The sequence below is a fragment of the Glycine soja genome, chromosome 1, assembly GCF_004193775.1.
Source record: "Glycine soja cultivar W05 chromosome 1, ASM419377v2, whole genome shotgun sequence".
NCBI lineage: Eukaryota > Viridiplantae > Streptophyta > Magnoliopsida > Fabales > Fabaceae > Glycine > Glycine soja.
In genome coordinates, this window is record NC_041002.1 from 56,467,808 (window position 1) to 56,485,107 (window position 17,300).

At 32.9% G+C, this 17,300-nt stretch overlaps 3 protein-coding genes across 3 annotated transcripts; 1 reads left to right on the forward strand and 2 right to left on the reverse strand.

Moving 5' to 3' along the window:
* The first annotated feature begins 2,128 nt into the window (after positions 1 to 2,128).
* On the forward strand, positions 2,129 to 4,433 carry LOC114367210 (transcription factor MYB53-like). The gene is made up of 4 exons (XM_028324355.1): positions 2,129 to 2,229; positions 2,378 to 2,652; positions 2,840 to 3,554; positions 4,078 to 4,433. Exons 2-4 carry the CDS (start codon positions 2,384 to 2,386, stop codon positions 4,087 to 4,089), a joined length of 996 nt encoding a protein of 331 aa, XP_028180156.1. The 5' UTR covers positions 2,129 to 2,229; positions 2,378 to 2,383; the 3' UTR covers positions 4,090 to 4,433.
* Positions 4,434 to 7,323: 2,890 nt separating this feature from the next.
* LOC114367230 lies at positions 7,324 to 10,940 on the reverse strand. The gene is made up of 7 exons (XM_028324376.1): positions 10,729 to 10,940; positions 10,557 to 10,658; positions 10,308 to 10,422; positions 9,965 to 10,080; positions 9,540 to 9,728; positions 8,443 to 8,585; positions 7,324 to 7,740 (listed from the first exon to the last, which is right to left on the reverse strand). The coding sequence occupies exons 1-7, from the start codon at positions 10,848 to 10,850 to the stop codon at positions 7,559 to 7,561; spliced, it is 969 nt and encodes a 322-aa protein (XP_028180177.1). The 5' UTR covers positions 10,851 to 10,940; the 3' UTR covers positions 7,324 to 7,558.
* Positions 10,941 to 12,153: 1,213 nt separating this feature from the next.
* On the reverse strand, positions 12,154 to 16,626 carry LOC114367219 (WEB family protein At3g02930, chloroplastic-like). The gene is made up of 3 exons (XM_028324365.1): positions 16,015 to 16,626; positions 15,128 to 15,383; positions 12,154 to 14,795 (listed from the first exon to the last, which is right to left on the reverse strand). The coding sequence occupies exons 1-3, from the start codon at positions 16,029 to 16,031 to the stop codon at positions 12,489 to 12,491; spliced, it is 2,580 nt and encodes an 859-aa protein (XP_028180166.1). The 5' UTR covers positions 16,032 to 16,626; the 3' UTR covers positions 12,154 to 12,488.
* Between the last annotated feature and the right edge of the window lie 674 nt (positions 16,627 to 17,300).

Consider the following 17,300-nt stretch of genomic DNA (forward strand, 5'->3'; position numbering starts at 1 on the left):
TTTCTAATTTGTGTACAATATATGCATATATTTCTTTTTTCAACTAAAGGGACTTGACTGTGTACTAGATGTCATGATTATTTGATTTTTAAATATTGTGGTGGGATGCAAATGTATAATCATTTTTTTCTTTTACTACCAAACAAGATTGAATAAATTAAAAGGCTGCTGTATCTACCATTTGATATTCTTTTATATGTAGATTTTATCAAACACATGCCAATTTTAGTCGTCGTTGATTTCGCAATCTCTTATTGACTGTATTCCATGCATATGGAAACTTTAACTAGCTCACGGCACACACACACACACACATCTTTTATTTCATTATTAACATGATTAATTAACATCTACAAATTATGCTCAAGTGACTAGAATCTTTTTTATATGTACCCATTCATATGTTTCAATTATTAATAAACTATGCATTATCTATTTCATGTTTGTTCAGTATACAATTTAGCTACCAATGAAACATCGTGTATAAATATATGTTCATATATGGATTCGTTGAATCTGGGGTCCCACAAGTGGACCGCTTATGTTGTTTTGCCTTCATTGAGTTGCATGACACGAAACACATAAATTAAATAGGCTCAAAATTAAGTTAAAGAAATGAATGTTAAGACATACTCTACGGTTTCAAGTTAGGAAGTTTCTTCTCCAAATGGGATATGAAAATGGAAAGTGAGTTTAAGAGCCGCTAAATGATTGGCACGTGTAAACCAACTCTGGCTGGTAGTTCAAGTTCGTTGCGGCTTCATGTTGCCCTCGCTATACGCATACATCTGATGTGAAGTGCCTTGTTCTTGTTGGACAAGTGAAGGTCATACTCATACCTAGCCTCGGTTGAAAATTGCATCATGTTAATGTTACCCTTCAGCGTATATCCTAATTGTAATTCATCATATTCATTTATTCTTTTCACCTTTTAATTGATAATTTTCTTGCTTTCTATATAAAACAATACGTACGTTTTCGAGTTATATATGTTGACTATACTCTAGCTGTCATGCTAGCTACTTTTCAAGTCTATATATGGAAAATTAATTTTGATCACAGTTTATATCAGAGAAGTTGTCTTCACTTCAGGCTGTTCTCAGGAAACTCTGCGCCTGCGAGAAAATGAAACCGCATATTATATTTCCTATCCTAACATATTCTCCATGTTGTAAAAATACTAACTACGGTTTGTAGTGATTTGAATGCATGATCATTTTAAGAAATTCTAATGATATTATTATTACTAGTTACTAGGAAAAAAAGACGACACTCCATGTCTTATTTGTTTTTGCGTGGTCTTTCTAAATAAAGATAAATATAATTAAAGTTAGTGGAGTGATTCATGTGAAGGTGATTATAGGAATAAAATATTGATTTATGAATATAATTATAAGAATAAAATAAATGAAAAGTGCATACATCAAAACATTCTATTTTTTATATGTAATTAGATACATTATCTAAAATATATTTTTACTCCATTTTATTTTTAAAACGATATTTTCTTTATCAATTTCATTAATTTATTAATATGAATTGGGTTTGTATTAAGAATATGGTTAAGATTGAAAATAAATTAACAAGAGGAGACAAATATTTTAAAGAAAAGGAAATATGATATTCAAATAAAGAATAAAGTATAACTCTAATATATATAGTCATGAGAATTGAGAACTAATTAATATGCTTTCATATTTCAGTAGTTTTTTTATCAGTTTCATATATCAGTATATATACTACATTACAATGTGATGCAGATAATATCTGTATTTTAAAATGACGAAAAATAGTAGATATGGCTTTTCAACGGACAATATTTCTGTAACTGCTCATTAAAGTAGAAGAAATTATCTGTATTTTTAGAATGCCTTAAAAACTAGATATGGTTTCCAAAGGAAAATGTTTACGTAACAGTCATTGACATTAAGCGGGGTTGGGGTTGATTATTTTTCTATTGGTAAAAGTATATGCAATTTGAGGAGTGAGTGTGTGCTGATTCCGTTCAAGGTTGTTATCTATTTGACTTTGTGTACGATATGCACGACAGACAAACTTGGAATATGCCACCACAACATATGATGCATATATAATTAAGTAGAATTGCTATTTATTCCAAACATCGATCGCCACCTTATATATATATATATATATATATATAACAAATACTTCTCTGGTAAATGTTAGTTTTATCCTCCAATATATCCTCTTCACAACACTTGACAAAAGGTTTGGATTCTTCTGCTGATCTCTTAATTTCTTTCTTTTTTGGTTATGGAAATTACTAGTACGTACTCTTGAATGAAACTATATATATATATATATTCTTATACTATTGTAAATTTGTAATGAATGAATGAATGAATGTTGCATGCAGTACGTGATGATGAGAACACCAATTGCAAGCAATGATGAAAGTGGTTTGAAGAAGGGGCCTTGGAGCCCAGAAGAGGACAAAATATTAGTGGATTTCATTGAGAAACATGGCCATGGAAGTTGGAGAGCCCTTCCAAGGCTTGCAGGCTTAAACAGGTGTGGAAAGAGTTGCAGACTAAGGTGGACTAATTACCTCAGGCCTGATATCAAACGCGGAAAATTCTCTGACGAAGAAGAGCAACTCATCATCAATTTACATTCAGCTCTCGGGAATAAGTAATCCCCAAATCTTATTCTTGATTATCTAGTTTATAATTGAAGATCAACATCCAAAAGCAAGCGTAAATGAAAAATGTTTAATTTACCCTTAGACTATATATATGTCAAAATTGTGGAGTACTTATACAAAGAGTGATCATCGTGATTTTAATATATATGTTGTGTTTCCATTGTTAATTACTAGGTGGGCGGCTATAGCATCTCATCTACCAGGGAGGACTGATAATGAAATAAAGAATTTGTGGAACACCCATTTAAAGAAAAAGCTAATGCAAATGGGGTTAGACCCAGTGACTCACCGTCCAAGAACTGATAACCTAAACCTTCTTAGCAATCTACAACAGATATTGGCAGCTGCTAAAATTGTGAGCAGTTTGACGAACCCATCTGCTCTAAGCTGGCTACAGTCAGATGCCACACTCCAATTATTGCAAAACATGTATGCTAGGCCTACTGCCTCTAACTCAGACCCACTGATCAATCCTTTTCGAACATTAAACTCACTGCCAGATTCTTATTCTTTGCTAAATGATCTTTTGGGTTTCAATCTTCACTCTAATCTCCAAAACCTTTATGATGGTAATTCGCTTTCTCAAATCCAGCCCAATTTCCAAAACTTTGAGGCCCCTCAGCAGCCAACGCAGCACTTGAATGGTGGCAGAAATACTAGTTTCAGGGAATCGCAAAAGCAATTTGGTTCCACAAATAATATTGCTGACCCTTCACTATCGAGTTCGCTTCCAAATCTGGTTTCTGCCTCACCTGAACGTTCCCCATTCAAGGAAGCTGAAAACATTATGGTAAACTCAAAGGACTGTTCCACCTCCTTTGAGTTAACGTGGGGTGATTTCATGGATGAAGAAACAACCGAAACTTATTGGAAAGGTTTCATAGATCGAGTAAGTGTGCTTCGCATTTTCTATTTCTAGTTGCTGTTATTATTACTTCAACAACACAATTGATTAATGTAATAAGATTAAAATTAAATCCTTCAGAGATATCGAAATAATTTTTTTTATCAGATCTTATTTACTTTTACATACGTAAATTATTTTATTTTCTAAGTCATATATTTGATTGCAAATAATAAGTTAACGTCTTTATAATTCATATTTATTATATTTTGATTGTCGATAGTATAATATATATATTAGACTATCATTCTCATGGTGGTTATTATTATTAGAATAATTAAATAATATAATATATGTATTGAAAATGTAAAATTTAATTATAAATGAATATTAAAATAGTTTTGTTTGTTTTTTATAATAATTATTTTAAAAATTAATTTTAATTAGTTCATAGTATTCAAATTTTTATATACTGATAGTAAATATAAACGTTTATTATTATTATTGTTATTACTTGTGGCATAACACGGCACACTCATTTTTCCTCTTTCTATCTGTTTATTTGTAGCCAACATTCTAATTAACCAGCCATGGTCGACAGTCCCATGAAAGAAAAGATCACGGCATTTGAGAGTTATCACAGTCACAGCAATAACGGGATTTATTCGCTGATCTATGTATAATAAACATATATACTGTTCGTTTAGTTATATATAATGGTTGGTTTGTATGTATTAATTGACGATGGATTGATTTCAGATCCAAATATAGAAAGCTCTTGGATTGTAAATTAAATGTACAACGTGGAGATTCGTACAATTAAATCGACCATAGAATAGAGGCCCTATGATGTTCTTCTTCTTTGTATAAACTATAAAATAAAAGGTTGTGTAGGCTTTCCTTCCTAAATGCAGTCTTTATTTTTGCATAAACCTTAAATGTACATATAAATGGTTGAAACTAAGCCTTGCATGACGAAGAAAATGCTTCCATTCGACTTGTCTGGCTCATCCATTTTCCACACAAACTAACATCTTTGAACGAGAGAGACAAGAAAAATAAATTAATTGAATAAAATGGAGGAGACTTCAGTTGAAGCTTTAAGAATGGGAAAAGGGTGTGAATAACGATTAGTTATGTAGAGACAAGACACGAAAGATACAATTGTGAAAAGAACTCATTTATATGCACTCTGAAGTAAAAGGAAAATTATGACACTAACCCAAGTCCAACTTCTCAATGATTCTTAATAACATTGCCCTTATACCATTTGTCTATGCAATTATTTTCTCGTTGACACTAATTAGAAAGCAACCTAGAAAATCGAACGGTATAATTTACTCAAGAGGTGAAAGTCAGTATATATGATCTTTCTTCTATATAATTAACTTGATGGTTATATGTCTTTGGATAAAAAGTCAAGAGTTTTTGTTATTGTTATCTGTTAGGTAAGACTATTCCTAATGATTTTGACCCAATAAATAAGGCAAAAAAAGAGTCAAAATTGTATTAATTCTTCAATTAATCAACTTTGGTCCAGTATGAAAGAAACCTTTCACAAATAAATAATATCAATCATTATTTTTCACATAATAATAACTTAATTTTTAAATTGAATTTTAACTAATCCATGAAATCCTGTAGTATATTTTTTTTTTTCAGTTACATGATATTATTATATGATTTAAAACTTTACGTTATTATAATTAAAGGCAATCTTCTTATCCCCTCTTTACATGGTCCCACGCACTTTAATTAATTAATACTCTCAATAAAACCTTCTGTTCCTTTAATTTGGGTATAAATATGTGTCATGCAACCGTAACTTTAATTTGAAGTTAAATGGATGGAATCATAAAACTTTCAGGGTCAACCATGCATAATCTCTAAAACAAAAGGACTTTTTTCATATTTGTTAATTAACTTAAGTTTCAATAAATGCAACAGTACACTTTTTTTTTTTATAGATGCAAGAGAACACACAATTTACACAACTAATCCGGTCCAAAGAAAAAATTCTCAGATGAAAAAGAAAGTCGGAAGTAAAGGTACGTAAAATACCCAATTTGACTCTACCAAAATAACTAGCACTCTACCAAAAAAAAAAAAAGATTACCCAATTTGAGATATTTGCTTTGTTTTATTTTTATTGGTTATAAAGCTGAATTTTTTCACTGGCAAATCTATGATTAACTAAAGAACTTTCCGCAAAGTTTTGTAAAGCCAATTCAATTGAAAAATTATGTGTATTGATGTTAGTGTAAAGACGAAACGTTACGAATTTAGAAGTTATTTTATACTTCATCAATTACTTTATTTTAAAGTATATTATACCTTTCAGTAAATATTAGTTATGAGGTTACATACCTACAGTCTACATATGTTGAATTTATCTAAAATTTGACAAGCATTGTCAACACATTGATATCACATAACTCAAGAGTTTAAATTTTTCAAATTCGTATTCTGGAAAAATTTATTAAACAAAATAAATTTGCAAGACTTATCTCAAATAAGTGGAACCTTTCTAATTTTTTTCCTCACATGTATCCTTCCAAAGTAATCACGTTAAAGACACAATAAAAACTAGATGTAGACACCATTTTTATTTTTTAGCTTAGATTCAAATATTGATTTACCCCATTCTGTGAAAGACTAACCTCTTTCACTAGCCTCAACCTGTGTTGATTATGATATCTTTGATTTTTCTATATACACAAAGAGAGACATTCATACATATTTTGTGAAAAAAAGATTAGGAACACATTTTTTACTATTACTTGAAACTTATTAAAAATTTCAACTAATAGTATAAAATCATAAATGTTACTTGTTAAATATGAAATAGAACTATAGGACACATAATTTTGCAATTTCTAAAAAAATTCTGATAGCAATAAAAAATGTATTTGAAAAAGTATATTGTTAATATTTTTCTCCATGAAAAAAGTTCTTTATTCTAAAAAATAAAGAAACTCAAACAAAATGCAATACTGTTACTTAATCATAGATTTTCGTATATGTTATTGACTTTTATAATAACTTCTTTAAAAGTTATAATTATAATAATTTCTAATTAATTAAAAATATAAAAAAAATCTTTGAGGATACATGAAAATTAAATTTATACTCTATCCAAATATTTTTATGGAATGTTTGGATGTGCATTGTTGAGATGAAAACGCACGTATTTGATGTGTAAAGTTGAAGCAAGAAAAAGAAGCTTACACGCTAACTTAGAAAAAGAACTTGAGACACAGACCCAACGGGAATGGTGTGCAAACAGCTGAACTCTTCCTTTTGCAACGGATAATTCCACCATCTACACTTTTTTTTTTTTTACTTGTTTGTGTTCCGTACTTTCAACTTTCATGGAAAAAATTACTGTTTTTGAAATCTATTTATGTATCATATATTTTACATTTACCAAAAAAAAATTATTCTTACATCACAATTATACAAGAGGTATCACTCTTCGAGCAAGCATTTTTGCTGCTTGATTGCGTACTAGTAATTTGGTTAGCACTCAATCAATTTTACACATTATGACATGTTCTAATATAAAATTTATGGCTACTGTAAATTTAAAAACGCATTTCAATCTCATTTATGGATTCAAAATCAATTATAGCAAATTCTAAATTAAACAGACATTGGGAAGCTAAATTTCTCATTGCTATGGAGTATATTGATCGTTGAGGGTGAATCTTGTCATTGAATATTGAATAGGGTTAGAGTGGGCATTTCAATACCTTGGGACATGCAATATTTCTTTGCAATTCACAGTAGGGGGAGAAAATAACAATGGGAGATCTAAAGTTAAACCTCACACGTAAATAAAACTTTTAATTATATTAAAATATACATAATACAATCTCGCGAAAAAGACATTTGACTGTATTGATATTTTCTAAGGCTAGTAATGTATACATCCATTTCATGTAGCTTAACGAAGAATATACATGCTTGAAGAGGAATATAAATGGACGAGCGATGGATGACATCGGCAAACATTAGCACTAAAATACCTTTCCTTAGTTTGGGCAACTTCAAGCGCTAAGAAGCATAGAGCTCACTGAAGAGAGCTTAAACTTTCGAACTTTTGAAGCATTTTCAGGCTGAAAGGCTATCTCAGTACTTGATCTGACAGTTACTTCTTTCCACTCTGGTCCTGATGCCCCTTCAGTTCTATAGTCACGCAAGCTGTATAGAACTTGAAGCCTAGAAGGAGCTGCAAATCATCCCAAGTTAATCAAATAAACTGCAAACTACAGACCAAATCAATACAAGTATAGAAAGCTTCCTTTCTTGAATGTTTTTCCCTCCATCAGAGACAGGTAATTATCAGTTGAAGATCATTCATGTAACAGGTAGTTAATTCAATATCATAATTAGATGAACCACATATTTTCCTGATTTCCAAATGTCAACTAAGATGCATTTGATGCACATTTAGGGAGAGAAGGGAGCTTGAGAAATATGATTATCACAGAGAGGAAGAGAGTTTTTTCCCCCTAACTTTTGGATGGTGTTGTTCATAAAACAAATTTGTCCCTTGGTTTATAGAGTAACATATTTTTAAACTTTTGTTTAGTGTTTCATCCTTTGTTAGTTTGTTTTGTTTTGTTTTATTTTATACCACGTCCATTTTAAAATCAAACATAAAACCATTAGTTTCGTACTGTCTGCTCCTTTATTTTTTTTAGCAAATCAAGGGTACCCCTAGTGTATAAGAGCCAATGGTGGGATGTTAACATTCTCTCTCCCTTCCTACAATGATTTTGTGCCCTCATTCTTCTTGATCTTGATTCATCTACTTTTAACTTAAAGGAGGATATATTACTATGTTTTGGGGATAGAGGATATCATAATTACTGTTAAGCAGATTAATACAATTGAAAAGTAAAATCATGATTTATTCCCAAAAGATTACCTAGTCCAAACATGCTTGTCTTTTGGATTATCATACGACCAACTTTTGATCTTCTAATAGGTCTTAAAGCCTCAACATCTTCTTGTTTGCCCTTAAATTCCAGGAACTCCCCCAATACATACTTGTTGCCTTTAAGCTCCACCCTACAAACCAAACAATCTCTTTTGTTAGTGAAAACCTATGATTTGGTAATATTAAAAGATACCAACAAATCTCCAAAAACATACTTATATGAAGGTACATCTGATTTCTAAGCCCCTTTTTGATCAATATATATATATATATATATATATATATATATATATATATATATAAAAGTTAAATTTTTTTTATTTTTCTAGATCCAGGAAATTTAGTAACATATAATTTTATGGAAATATTTCTAAGGAATCACATGAAGGCAAAGATACTAGAGGATGAAAATTTATAATGTCTCATTTTTTACGTTCATTTTCCCGTATTTCTTTTCGTTCTAGCTCGTCATCTTCATCCCCAACCTCAGACCCAAGAAACTTAAATTTGCTTACTGAACAAGATAATCAGACCCACGAGGTCACCCCTAAACATAACCTCTTCGATGAAGAAGTACGAACAGTATATATATATATATATATACGGACAGAATTATTCTGATTCCGAAGAATTTCGTGGCTGCACCAAAATCATTAGTGTTTAAATCATCCAAAAAGAATGTATTGAAATAGATGGAACCACACATTTAGTCATTTCATAACAGTGTCTATAAATCCATTTAAAAAAAAATAACAGCTCAAGGTTAGACTGGGCCTATGCTTTATGGCTTCAAGCTAGCTTTTGCATGATCATTTGTTATTCTGTGGCATCACAAACATAAATAAAAAACATCATTGAGCCTTCTCTTAATAGGGCTTCAAGATTGCTTGTGAATTGTGACACATATCAAGCAAAGACAAACCAGACTTTTAACAAGTCAAAATCCCATAGCTAAGAAATGGATTAACATGCTTACTTCCCTAAGCCAAAGTTTTGTCAAGGCACCATTAACAGCATCAAATTGTCAGAAATTTTACTAGGAAAAAAAAAAAACAGTGACTCATTAAGTACAAACGGTAACTAACCTATCCCATATTGGAGCTGAGCCAAGGACAAAATCAAGATTCTGATTAACAGATTCTTGCATATCCTTCTTCCCACTACGAAAGGCACTCTTCACCCAACTAGACAGCATCCTCTTTGGTTCTGGCTTCAGTTGCATCCATTGATCATGGGTAATAACTTCAGATGGAAAACTGCCAGCAGGAATGGTACTGCAAATACAAATAAAGAGATTAATTATTTATTATTTGATTTGAACATACATTACCAAACAAGTTTAAAATGACAAAAAAAAATGCTTTATAAAGGTAATAATAACTTCTCAACCTGAAATCATGAACATCACAAACCACAGATCAAAAGAGAGTAGCATCTAAAAGATTAGAAGAAGAAATTGACATTAATAATAGCAAGTAGAGTGATATTACAAGGAGGTTTGAAATCATACCATAATTTAGGATTTGGAAGTATAACTTTGCAAGAAATGTATCCTTCAGGCAGAGCAACCCCTCTCTGTTCAAGATATGATTCAACGATTGAAGCTTGCTTCCTTGCTTCTTCCACCTGTACAAAATTTAAGAAAAACAATTAACGGAGAAACTTACTAAGTAAGCAATCAACTCATGTTCTTCCACGTCTAATGCAGCCTCAATAACAAATCACAAATCACAAATCACAAACAAAAACAAACTCAAACCACGCTTCATATTATTATTATTTAATAAACATTCAAAAGTACTTTCTAAACCATCTCATAAAAACAGCATTCTGCATAAATAAAAACAGCTTACAGGATCAGGGTGACGCTCTGCTTTATGTTTGTCTGGCTTTTCACAGACCCAACTACCATCGCCACCAATTGTCAAAATTCCAGAGAAGTTTTTCACAGATATCACCCATAGCTCTCTGCAGAGTAATAAATTGGAATTCAAAAAAAAAAAAAACGAAATCATACTTCAATTAATTACAATCTATCAAGGAAGCAAGCCTTACATTAGTAAAATGAGAAAAAAATTTGAAAGGAAGAAAAGAGAGAATACTGTTTGGTGAGAAGAACCATATCAATGCTCTGTCGAGAAGCAGTATCGGCATCGGGAATCCGAAGACCCACATACACATTTGCTCCGTAGAGTTTCTTAAGCCTGAAAAAAATTGAAATCGATATGTGCCCTAATTGGAAAGGAAAAATAGGGGAAAGAAAGAGAGAGAGACCTATCTGCGACGAAGAAAAGAGCAGAAGAATCGGATCCTTCAATGTCCAAAACGTCGTCGTCGTAGAAGAAGCGTCGGAACAATTTGTAAATGACCAAACCGAAGATAATCTCGAGCCACATCGTTGCAATCCTCACTTTTCTTCTTCTCAGTCTTCAGTCTATGGCTATTCACCGCTTAGCTTTTCTACTACCGTGTCTTCCCTGCTAAGGTGTCTGCTTCAAATTTCTATTTTTTAATTTAAATATTTTTACAATTTCATTTAAAAAGTAATAAATAAAATTACTTATTTCTAAATTTTTGTTTCGTTTTAGAAAAAATAACAAGTTAATTTAATTGATATGAAATTATTTATTAATAACTTTTAAATATCTCGTCACATGTAATATTGATTAAAGAAATTGTATAATGATTAAATAATTAAAAAAACTGAAATTATTTTTAAATGAATATAGTTATTAAAGAAAAAACATTATTTTAATATAATATAAAATCTCAAAATATAAGTATCACACTCTTATCTCTTTCACTTACACAAAATAGATAACCCAAACATGATTGGTTGGTGAGAAAATAGAGAAAGAAAGTTTACGGAAATAATTAAAATTGTTTGGTGGAGTGAAAATAAATATTTTAAAAAAGATGAGACACATTGCACTGATTTATATGTAGTATCAATGTTGGGTTTTCAAGTAAACATCTTAAATTATTTGTGATCTTCAATATCAAGTATGAATCATTTAAAACCTCTCTCTCCAAGTGTCTAAGGCCAAGAGCAAAGAGTATTCCAACGGACCAAACCCAAATAAAATCTCGATGCTTTGTCTCCATTTTCTTGCAGATCGAGGATGGAATTTTGGAGTGTTACATAGTCAAGGAAGCCAAAGATGCAATGCAAGTACAGTTTGAAGCTGTGTTGTTTCTCAAACATTTCATCCAACAGCTACAATATGTTTAATCGCATGAATGCGTGTGGAAAAAAGTGAACTGCTCTTGATCAAGGATACAGTATTATTTCACACTTTCATAATAAGAGTAAATTAATTAAAAATTTGATGGAACTGAAACCAATAATAAGCTCAATCACTATGGTTGTAAACTCGTAATCATGCCAATACACGTCGTGTAAGCCTTGACATCACAATCTCAACCGTCTTTTAACTAACAAATAGGATTTACTTTTTCGCATCAATTGAGATAATTAAGAGTCAATCCACCTAATAATATATAGCAGGAACGGATGACCGTAAAGAGTTAATTTAATTTAATTTATAATTACACGATGTAATAGTAATCTGTTTCTTTCAAACTGAATGTCAAACTACTACATGCAAAACATTTTTTTTTAACAAATAAACATAGAAACTCATTGTGATTTTAGCACTACGTATATCTTGAGAGAAAACACCCAGTGGTCATTATATGTCAAAGGGGTAGCAAACATCAGAACTTCTATCTAGCCTTTCATTGGAATCAAGATGAGATAGAAATAGAATCCAACTTGCCACTTCTTTAGTCAGATCTATATAGAAGGACAAGGTGGAAAAGCAGAATAAAGGAGGGCAAAAAAACAATATAATTCCACCACATACAATTTACTACTGCCAACATGGAGAACTGCAACCCAAAATAAGTAACTAGAGTAAGACTCCTAAACAATATTACATGCCTCGTCATTCTTTAAAAGCTATTCAAGAAGCAAAAAATCATAAAGCAAATACATGCCAAGCAATTTAATGTTCAATATACCTGCCATTGTTCTATTTGTGGTTGCTACCACCCTTTTTCTTAAGCAGGCTTCCGAACTTGCCAAGCAAAGCCTTCTTCTTCTTCTTCACTTGTTGCTTTGATGGTGAGTTCCCACTATCATCAACTTTCTCTTTTATAGAGGTTCCATTTACCTGATCAAAGCCCTCAGCACCCTCTATTTTTGAGTCAACTTCCTCTTCAAAGGATTCAGGCTCTGGTTCTCTCTCTGGTAAGAACTCCTTTTTCTCTATCTTGCAGCTCTCCCACATTTTAAATTCGGCTTCTACTGAGTCATCTTTTTCTTTGCTCACTTCTTCATTCACTTTTTCATTCACATTCTCAGGTTTGGGAGATTCAGTTTTTTCATACTTGTCATCCAAGGGAATACTTTCTTCCTGTAAGCTTTGTTTGAGTCCCTCTTCATTGGCTGAAAGCTCTACCTTCTTGGATAAGTCTTCTCCTCCATGTCCATTCTCTTCAGAGAACTCAACTACTTTAGGAAGCATGTCGTAGTCTTTTTCACTGTCAGTAAGATCCCCATTTTCCTCAGTCTGGTTTCTGCTTGTAACTTCATCAAGCATCTTAGATAACTCCTCCACCTTCTTAATAGATGTGGATTCCCTCAATCGGAGTTCCTCGTTTTCTTCAAAAATGTTCTGAAACTCATTTTCTTTATCCAATAGACTCTCCTTCAACTTCATGCTCTCGGCCTTTGCTTCTTTAAGTTCTTCCTGCAGGTGGATCACCTCAGCCTCAACTTCCTTCAGATTTTCCTTCAGTTGGCCTTCTTCCTCCCTCTTGGCATTAGCTTCTTCCTCGGTTTCCTTGAGTAAACGAATCAGCCTATTTATTTCATTTCCCAGGGACGAGTTCTCTTCTTCAGTTAGCTTTAAGCAGTTGACAAGATGATGTTCTCTCTGCTCCCATTCTGCCTTGTAGTTTTCGATGTTGCTCTTAGAATTTTCAACACTACATGTAAGAACGTCAATCTCATGCCGTGCATCATTAAGCATGGACTCGCATTTTTCATTAGAGGCCTTTAAGACCAACTTTAAATCTTCAATCTGGGTCTCATAGTTTTCACGTTCAACATGGTTGGCTAATAGCTTTTCTTTGGCATCTCTAGCTTCTGCAGATACTTCATGTAAAGCAGAAGCTAAGCTTTCCATTGCCTTTTTAGTCTTTTCTTCTTCATCTTTCGAGATCTCCAATTCATTAATAAGTTTGTCTTTCTCTTCTAGTAGGGTCTGCACACTTGAAGCTGAAAGTTTTTCGTAGTTCAAAGCCTGAGCCTTCTCTTCCTTGACTGTCTCAAGTTCAGATTCAAGAGATTCAACCTTCTTTGACAATTCAAGACTCTCTTCCTTAGCCACATCAAGACAACGCTCTGAATCCTCAAGATCTCCTCTCTGTCTCCCAATTGTCATTTCCAATAATCCCACCTTCTCTTTAAGACTAGAAATTTCAGATTCTGCTTCATGCAACAAATCCTTGTTTCCTTCTAACTGTTTCATTAGGGATTCCAACGACATTGATGCAGATCTCTCCAACTTATTTGCTTCTTCAACCCTCACTTCTAGTTCCTCAACCTTTTTCGTCCACTCCTCTAGCAGACTGTGTGCATAAGATTCAGCCATCCTAGCAGCTTCAAGCTCCACATTAAGCTGTTCAATATAATTCTCTTTCTCTGCCAACTTTGCATCATAACACTGTGCCTTTTCAAGTTCTTCCTTAAGAGCTTCTATCTCTGCTTGCAGCTCCAGTACAACCTTGTTTTCATTAGCCTCAGTTTCCAGCTTTGAATCCAGTACAGCCTTCAAACGTATCAGTTCAGCTGAGAGAATCTCTGCTTTCTCCACATGAAGCTCGGCAATTTTAGTTGCGTCATCAGCATGACTCAGTGCCTGGTTTTTTGCATCACAAGTCATGGCAAGTTCTTGCTTAATCTGCTGAAGCTCCTGAGTAGTGGAGAGAAGAGCAGACACATCCAAAGCATGTTGGTTTCTCACACTTTCAAGCTCTTTCTGCCATTCTTCTTCCTTCTTATGTACAGCCTCAATTCCAGCCTGTTCCAACTCAACGGCTCGGAACTTCTCAATCTCAGAACTCTCCTCAGCCCGCTTTTGAGCCACCATTGCCTCCCTGAGTTTCTCATTTGCTTCCTCAGCAACTCTCTGTGCTTCTTTCAGCTCATCAATTGCTTTCTCTTTCTCTTTCTCAGCCTGAATCAGCTGTTCCTTTGCTTTCTTTAGATCTTCTTGAGCAAGATTCAACTGGGCCTGCAATTCTGAACCCTTTGCAACTCTTGGAAGTTGTTTCTGAAAATTCAAGGAACATAATAAACATGTCTCAGAGTACAGATAACCAAAGAAAAGCATGACTAACCAGATTTTTCTTCTTTTTTTTTCTGTATCAATTATTACACAGCACAATGTGGACATCTTGTAATAATGAATAAGAGGCTATGGATTATCTAAAATTTCAAATTCCAAGGAAAAAAATGTCAAATAACTAACACTTGTTAATAGACTCGATACATTTGGCAAATTCAAATGCTTCATCCAAAAACAGAATTGGAAAAGAAAACAGTCCAACTGTCCAAACATGGCCACTTGGTGATCCAACACAAAGTACATTTACTATAACTTACATCAGCTGCGGTGGAAGTGGGTCTTGGTGATTTCCGCTCAGTGGCAGGCTTTGAATTCAAAGCTAGTGGTGACGATTTTTCTGCAGACAGGCGCAAATTTTGCAGAGGTGATGGTGATTCTGATTCCGGCTTAGACACTCCTTTGCTGAGTCTACTAACTCTTGGAGTTGCAGGTGATGTTTTGTTGGGAGTTGATGGCCGTGTCTTGTTGGGAGTAGCCGGGGTTGCTTTGTTGGGAGTTTCAGATAAACTGGATCTATCAGATTCACAATGTCAATTTCATATCAATAATGCATTTAATGAAAAGAAAAGACAAGACACTAAAAAGTAACAAAATGCCATATTTGTATCCAATCAGACAGATGGATCTAAGCCCGCGGAAACCAACTCTTTATTCCAAACTCAGCAACTAAAAGCATTGTCGAGCCAAACACATCAAACATGAAAAAAAATCACCAAGAGAAAGAAAAAGGAGATAGTAAGTTAGTCACTGCTAACAAAAAGTGAGAATTAGGGCCAGAAACACAGATAGAGATGCAATCCCTAATGAAATAACATAATCTAACAAGAACAGAAGAAGATCGAGACTTAAAAATAACCAAAAATAGAAATGAAGTGAAGCCCATCTTTAAATTTCACGCACACACCTTATAGCAAACAAAAAAAGCACCGAAATTTAAACAGATGAAGCAAAGGGCATTCCACATAGCTCAAGAAATTCAATTAAAAATGTGCTCAAGCAGCAGATCAAAAAAACCATCAAATAGAAAACCACCCAGAACAAAAAAGGAAATGTGAAACGGAGCACCGAAGAAGTTGAAGAAACCCACATCAGATCTTACAGCAAATAGAGACACCAACAAAACAAAGCACCGAGCTTGACATACCTGGACTTTGAAGCCATGTTGGTGGGAAGCAACCAAGTAAACAACAAAACGTTAGAAGGTGTTGCCTATGCTGAAAGTGTCAGTTGCAGAACCGAGAATGCTGAAGTTCCAACATTGTCAGAAAGAAGAAACCGAACAAAAATTTAGGATCAGAATAAGATCATAAATTCATAACTGTTTCTTTTAGTTTTACTTTTTTTCTTTCTTTCTTTCTTTTGGTTTGTGGGAAATAATTGGAACGAGAAGAAGATGGAGAGGTATTTTCAGAACATAAACAAAAACCAAATAAGCTGAGTTGGTTTTCCTGTCTCCAGAGTGACCACACCAACACACTATGCTCTTTACCTATTTCATTTTCATTTTCATTTTTTCATTTTTTCATTTTTCTCTCAGTGGAAGCCGTAGTTAAAGTTAGCGTATATCTTGAGGTTGAGGTTAAGGGGTGTGAATGGACAAAAGTAACCCTGAGTAATCTTAAATCTGTCAAAGCCAAAGGCATGTGTAGCTTTTTCTGAGGCAAAGACATGTCTGTGACTCTTCAACCTTACCCTTCTTTTCAGGGAAAGAGATTGTTTGCCATGGGATTGGGAACTGTCCCGCAACTCTCTTTTTTTTTCTTCTTCTTCAAATTATTTTCTAAATTTAAAAATATCTGCAACAAGTGCATGTGCCGAAAATTTCAAAAGAAAATAGTTTGGTTTTATGAAATAGAATATTAAATTGAAAGAGATAAGCAGATATCAATGCATGTTACGAACAGCTTTGCCAGGTTGGAGTATTTTATAAAGAAAGCGTGTGAATGTTCAAATCACCAAATAATATTCATGATTTTTGCTTTTGTTAACTCTTTTTAATGCTTTCAGATTATTTTTTTGTGTTGTATATTTTAAATTTTAAAACATGTAATCTCTCTCTTTTTAACATGCAGTTTCATTAAAATATATTTTATTCAAAAAATTATAAGTCACAAAAACAAGGCAAGAATTAATTGACGCTTTATTTTGTAATTTGTCACTGATGAACGCGATAATTTATACTTAATCAACATTTTCCTTGAAACTTATCATTGATAAAAACGGAAATAAACATGTTATTATAATAAGATGACCAAATTTTGAAATTAAAAAAAAATAGCTGTTAAATTTTTTTAAAATTCTTGTGGCTCGATAATCAGACTGTTGTACCAACCTGAGGAGAAATTCGAAGCATATAAAACACTTCACTCTTCGACGCAATGGATATTGTTAGAAAGTCATGATCATGTTTCTGAATATAACCCAAAGACA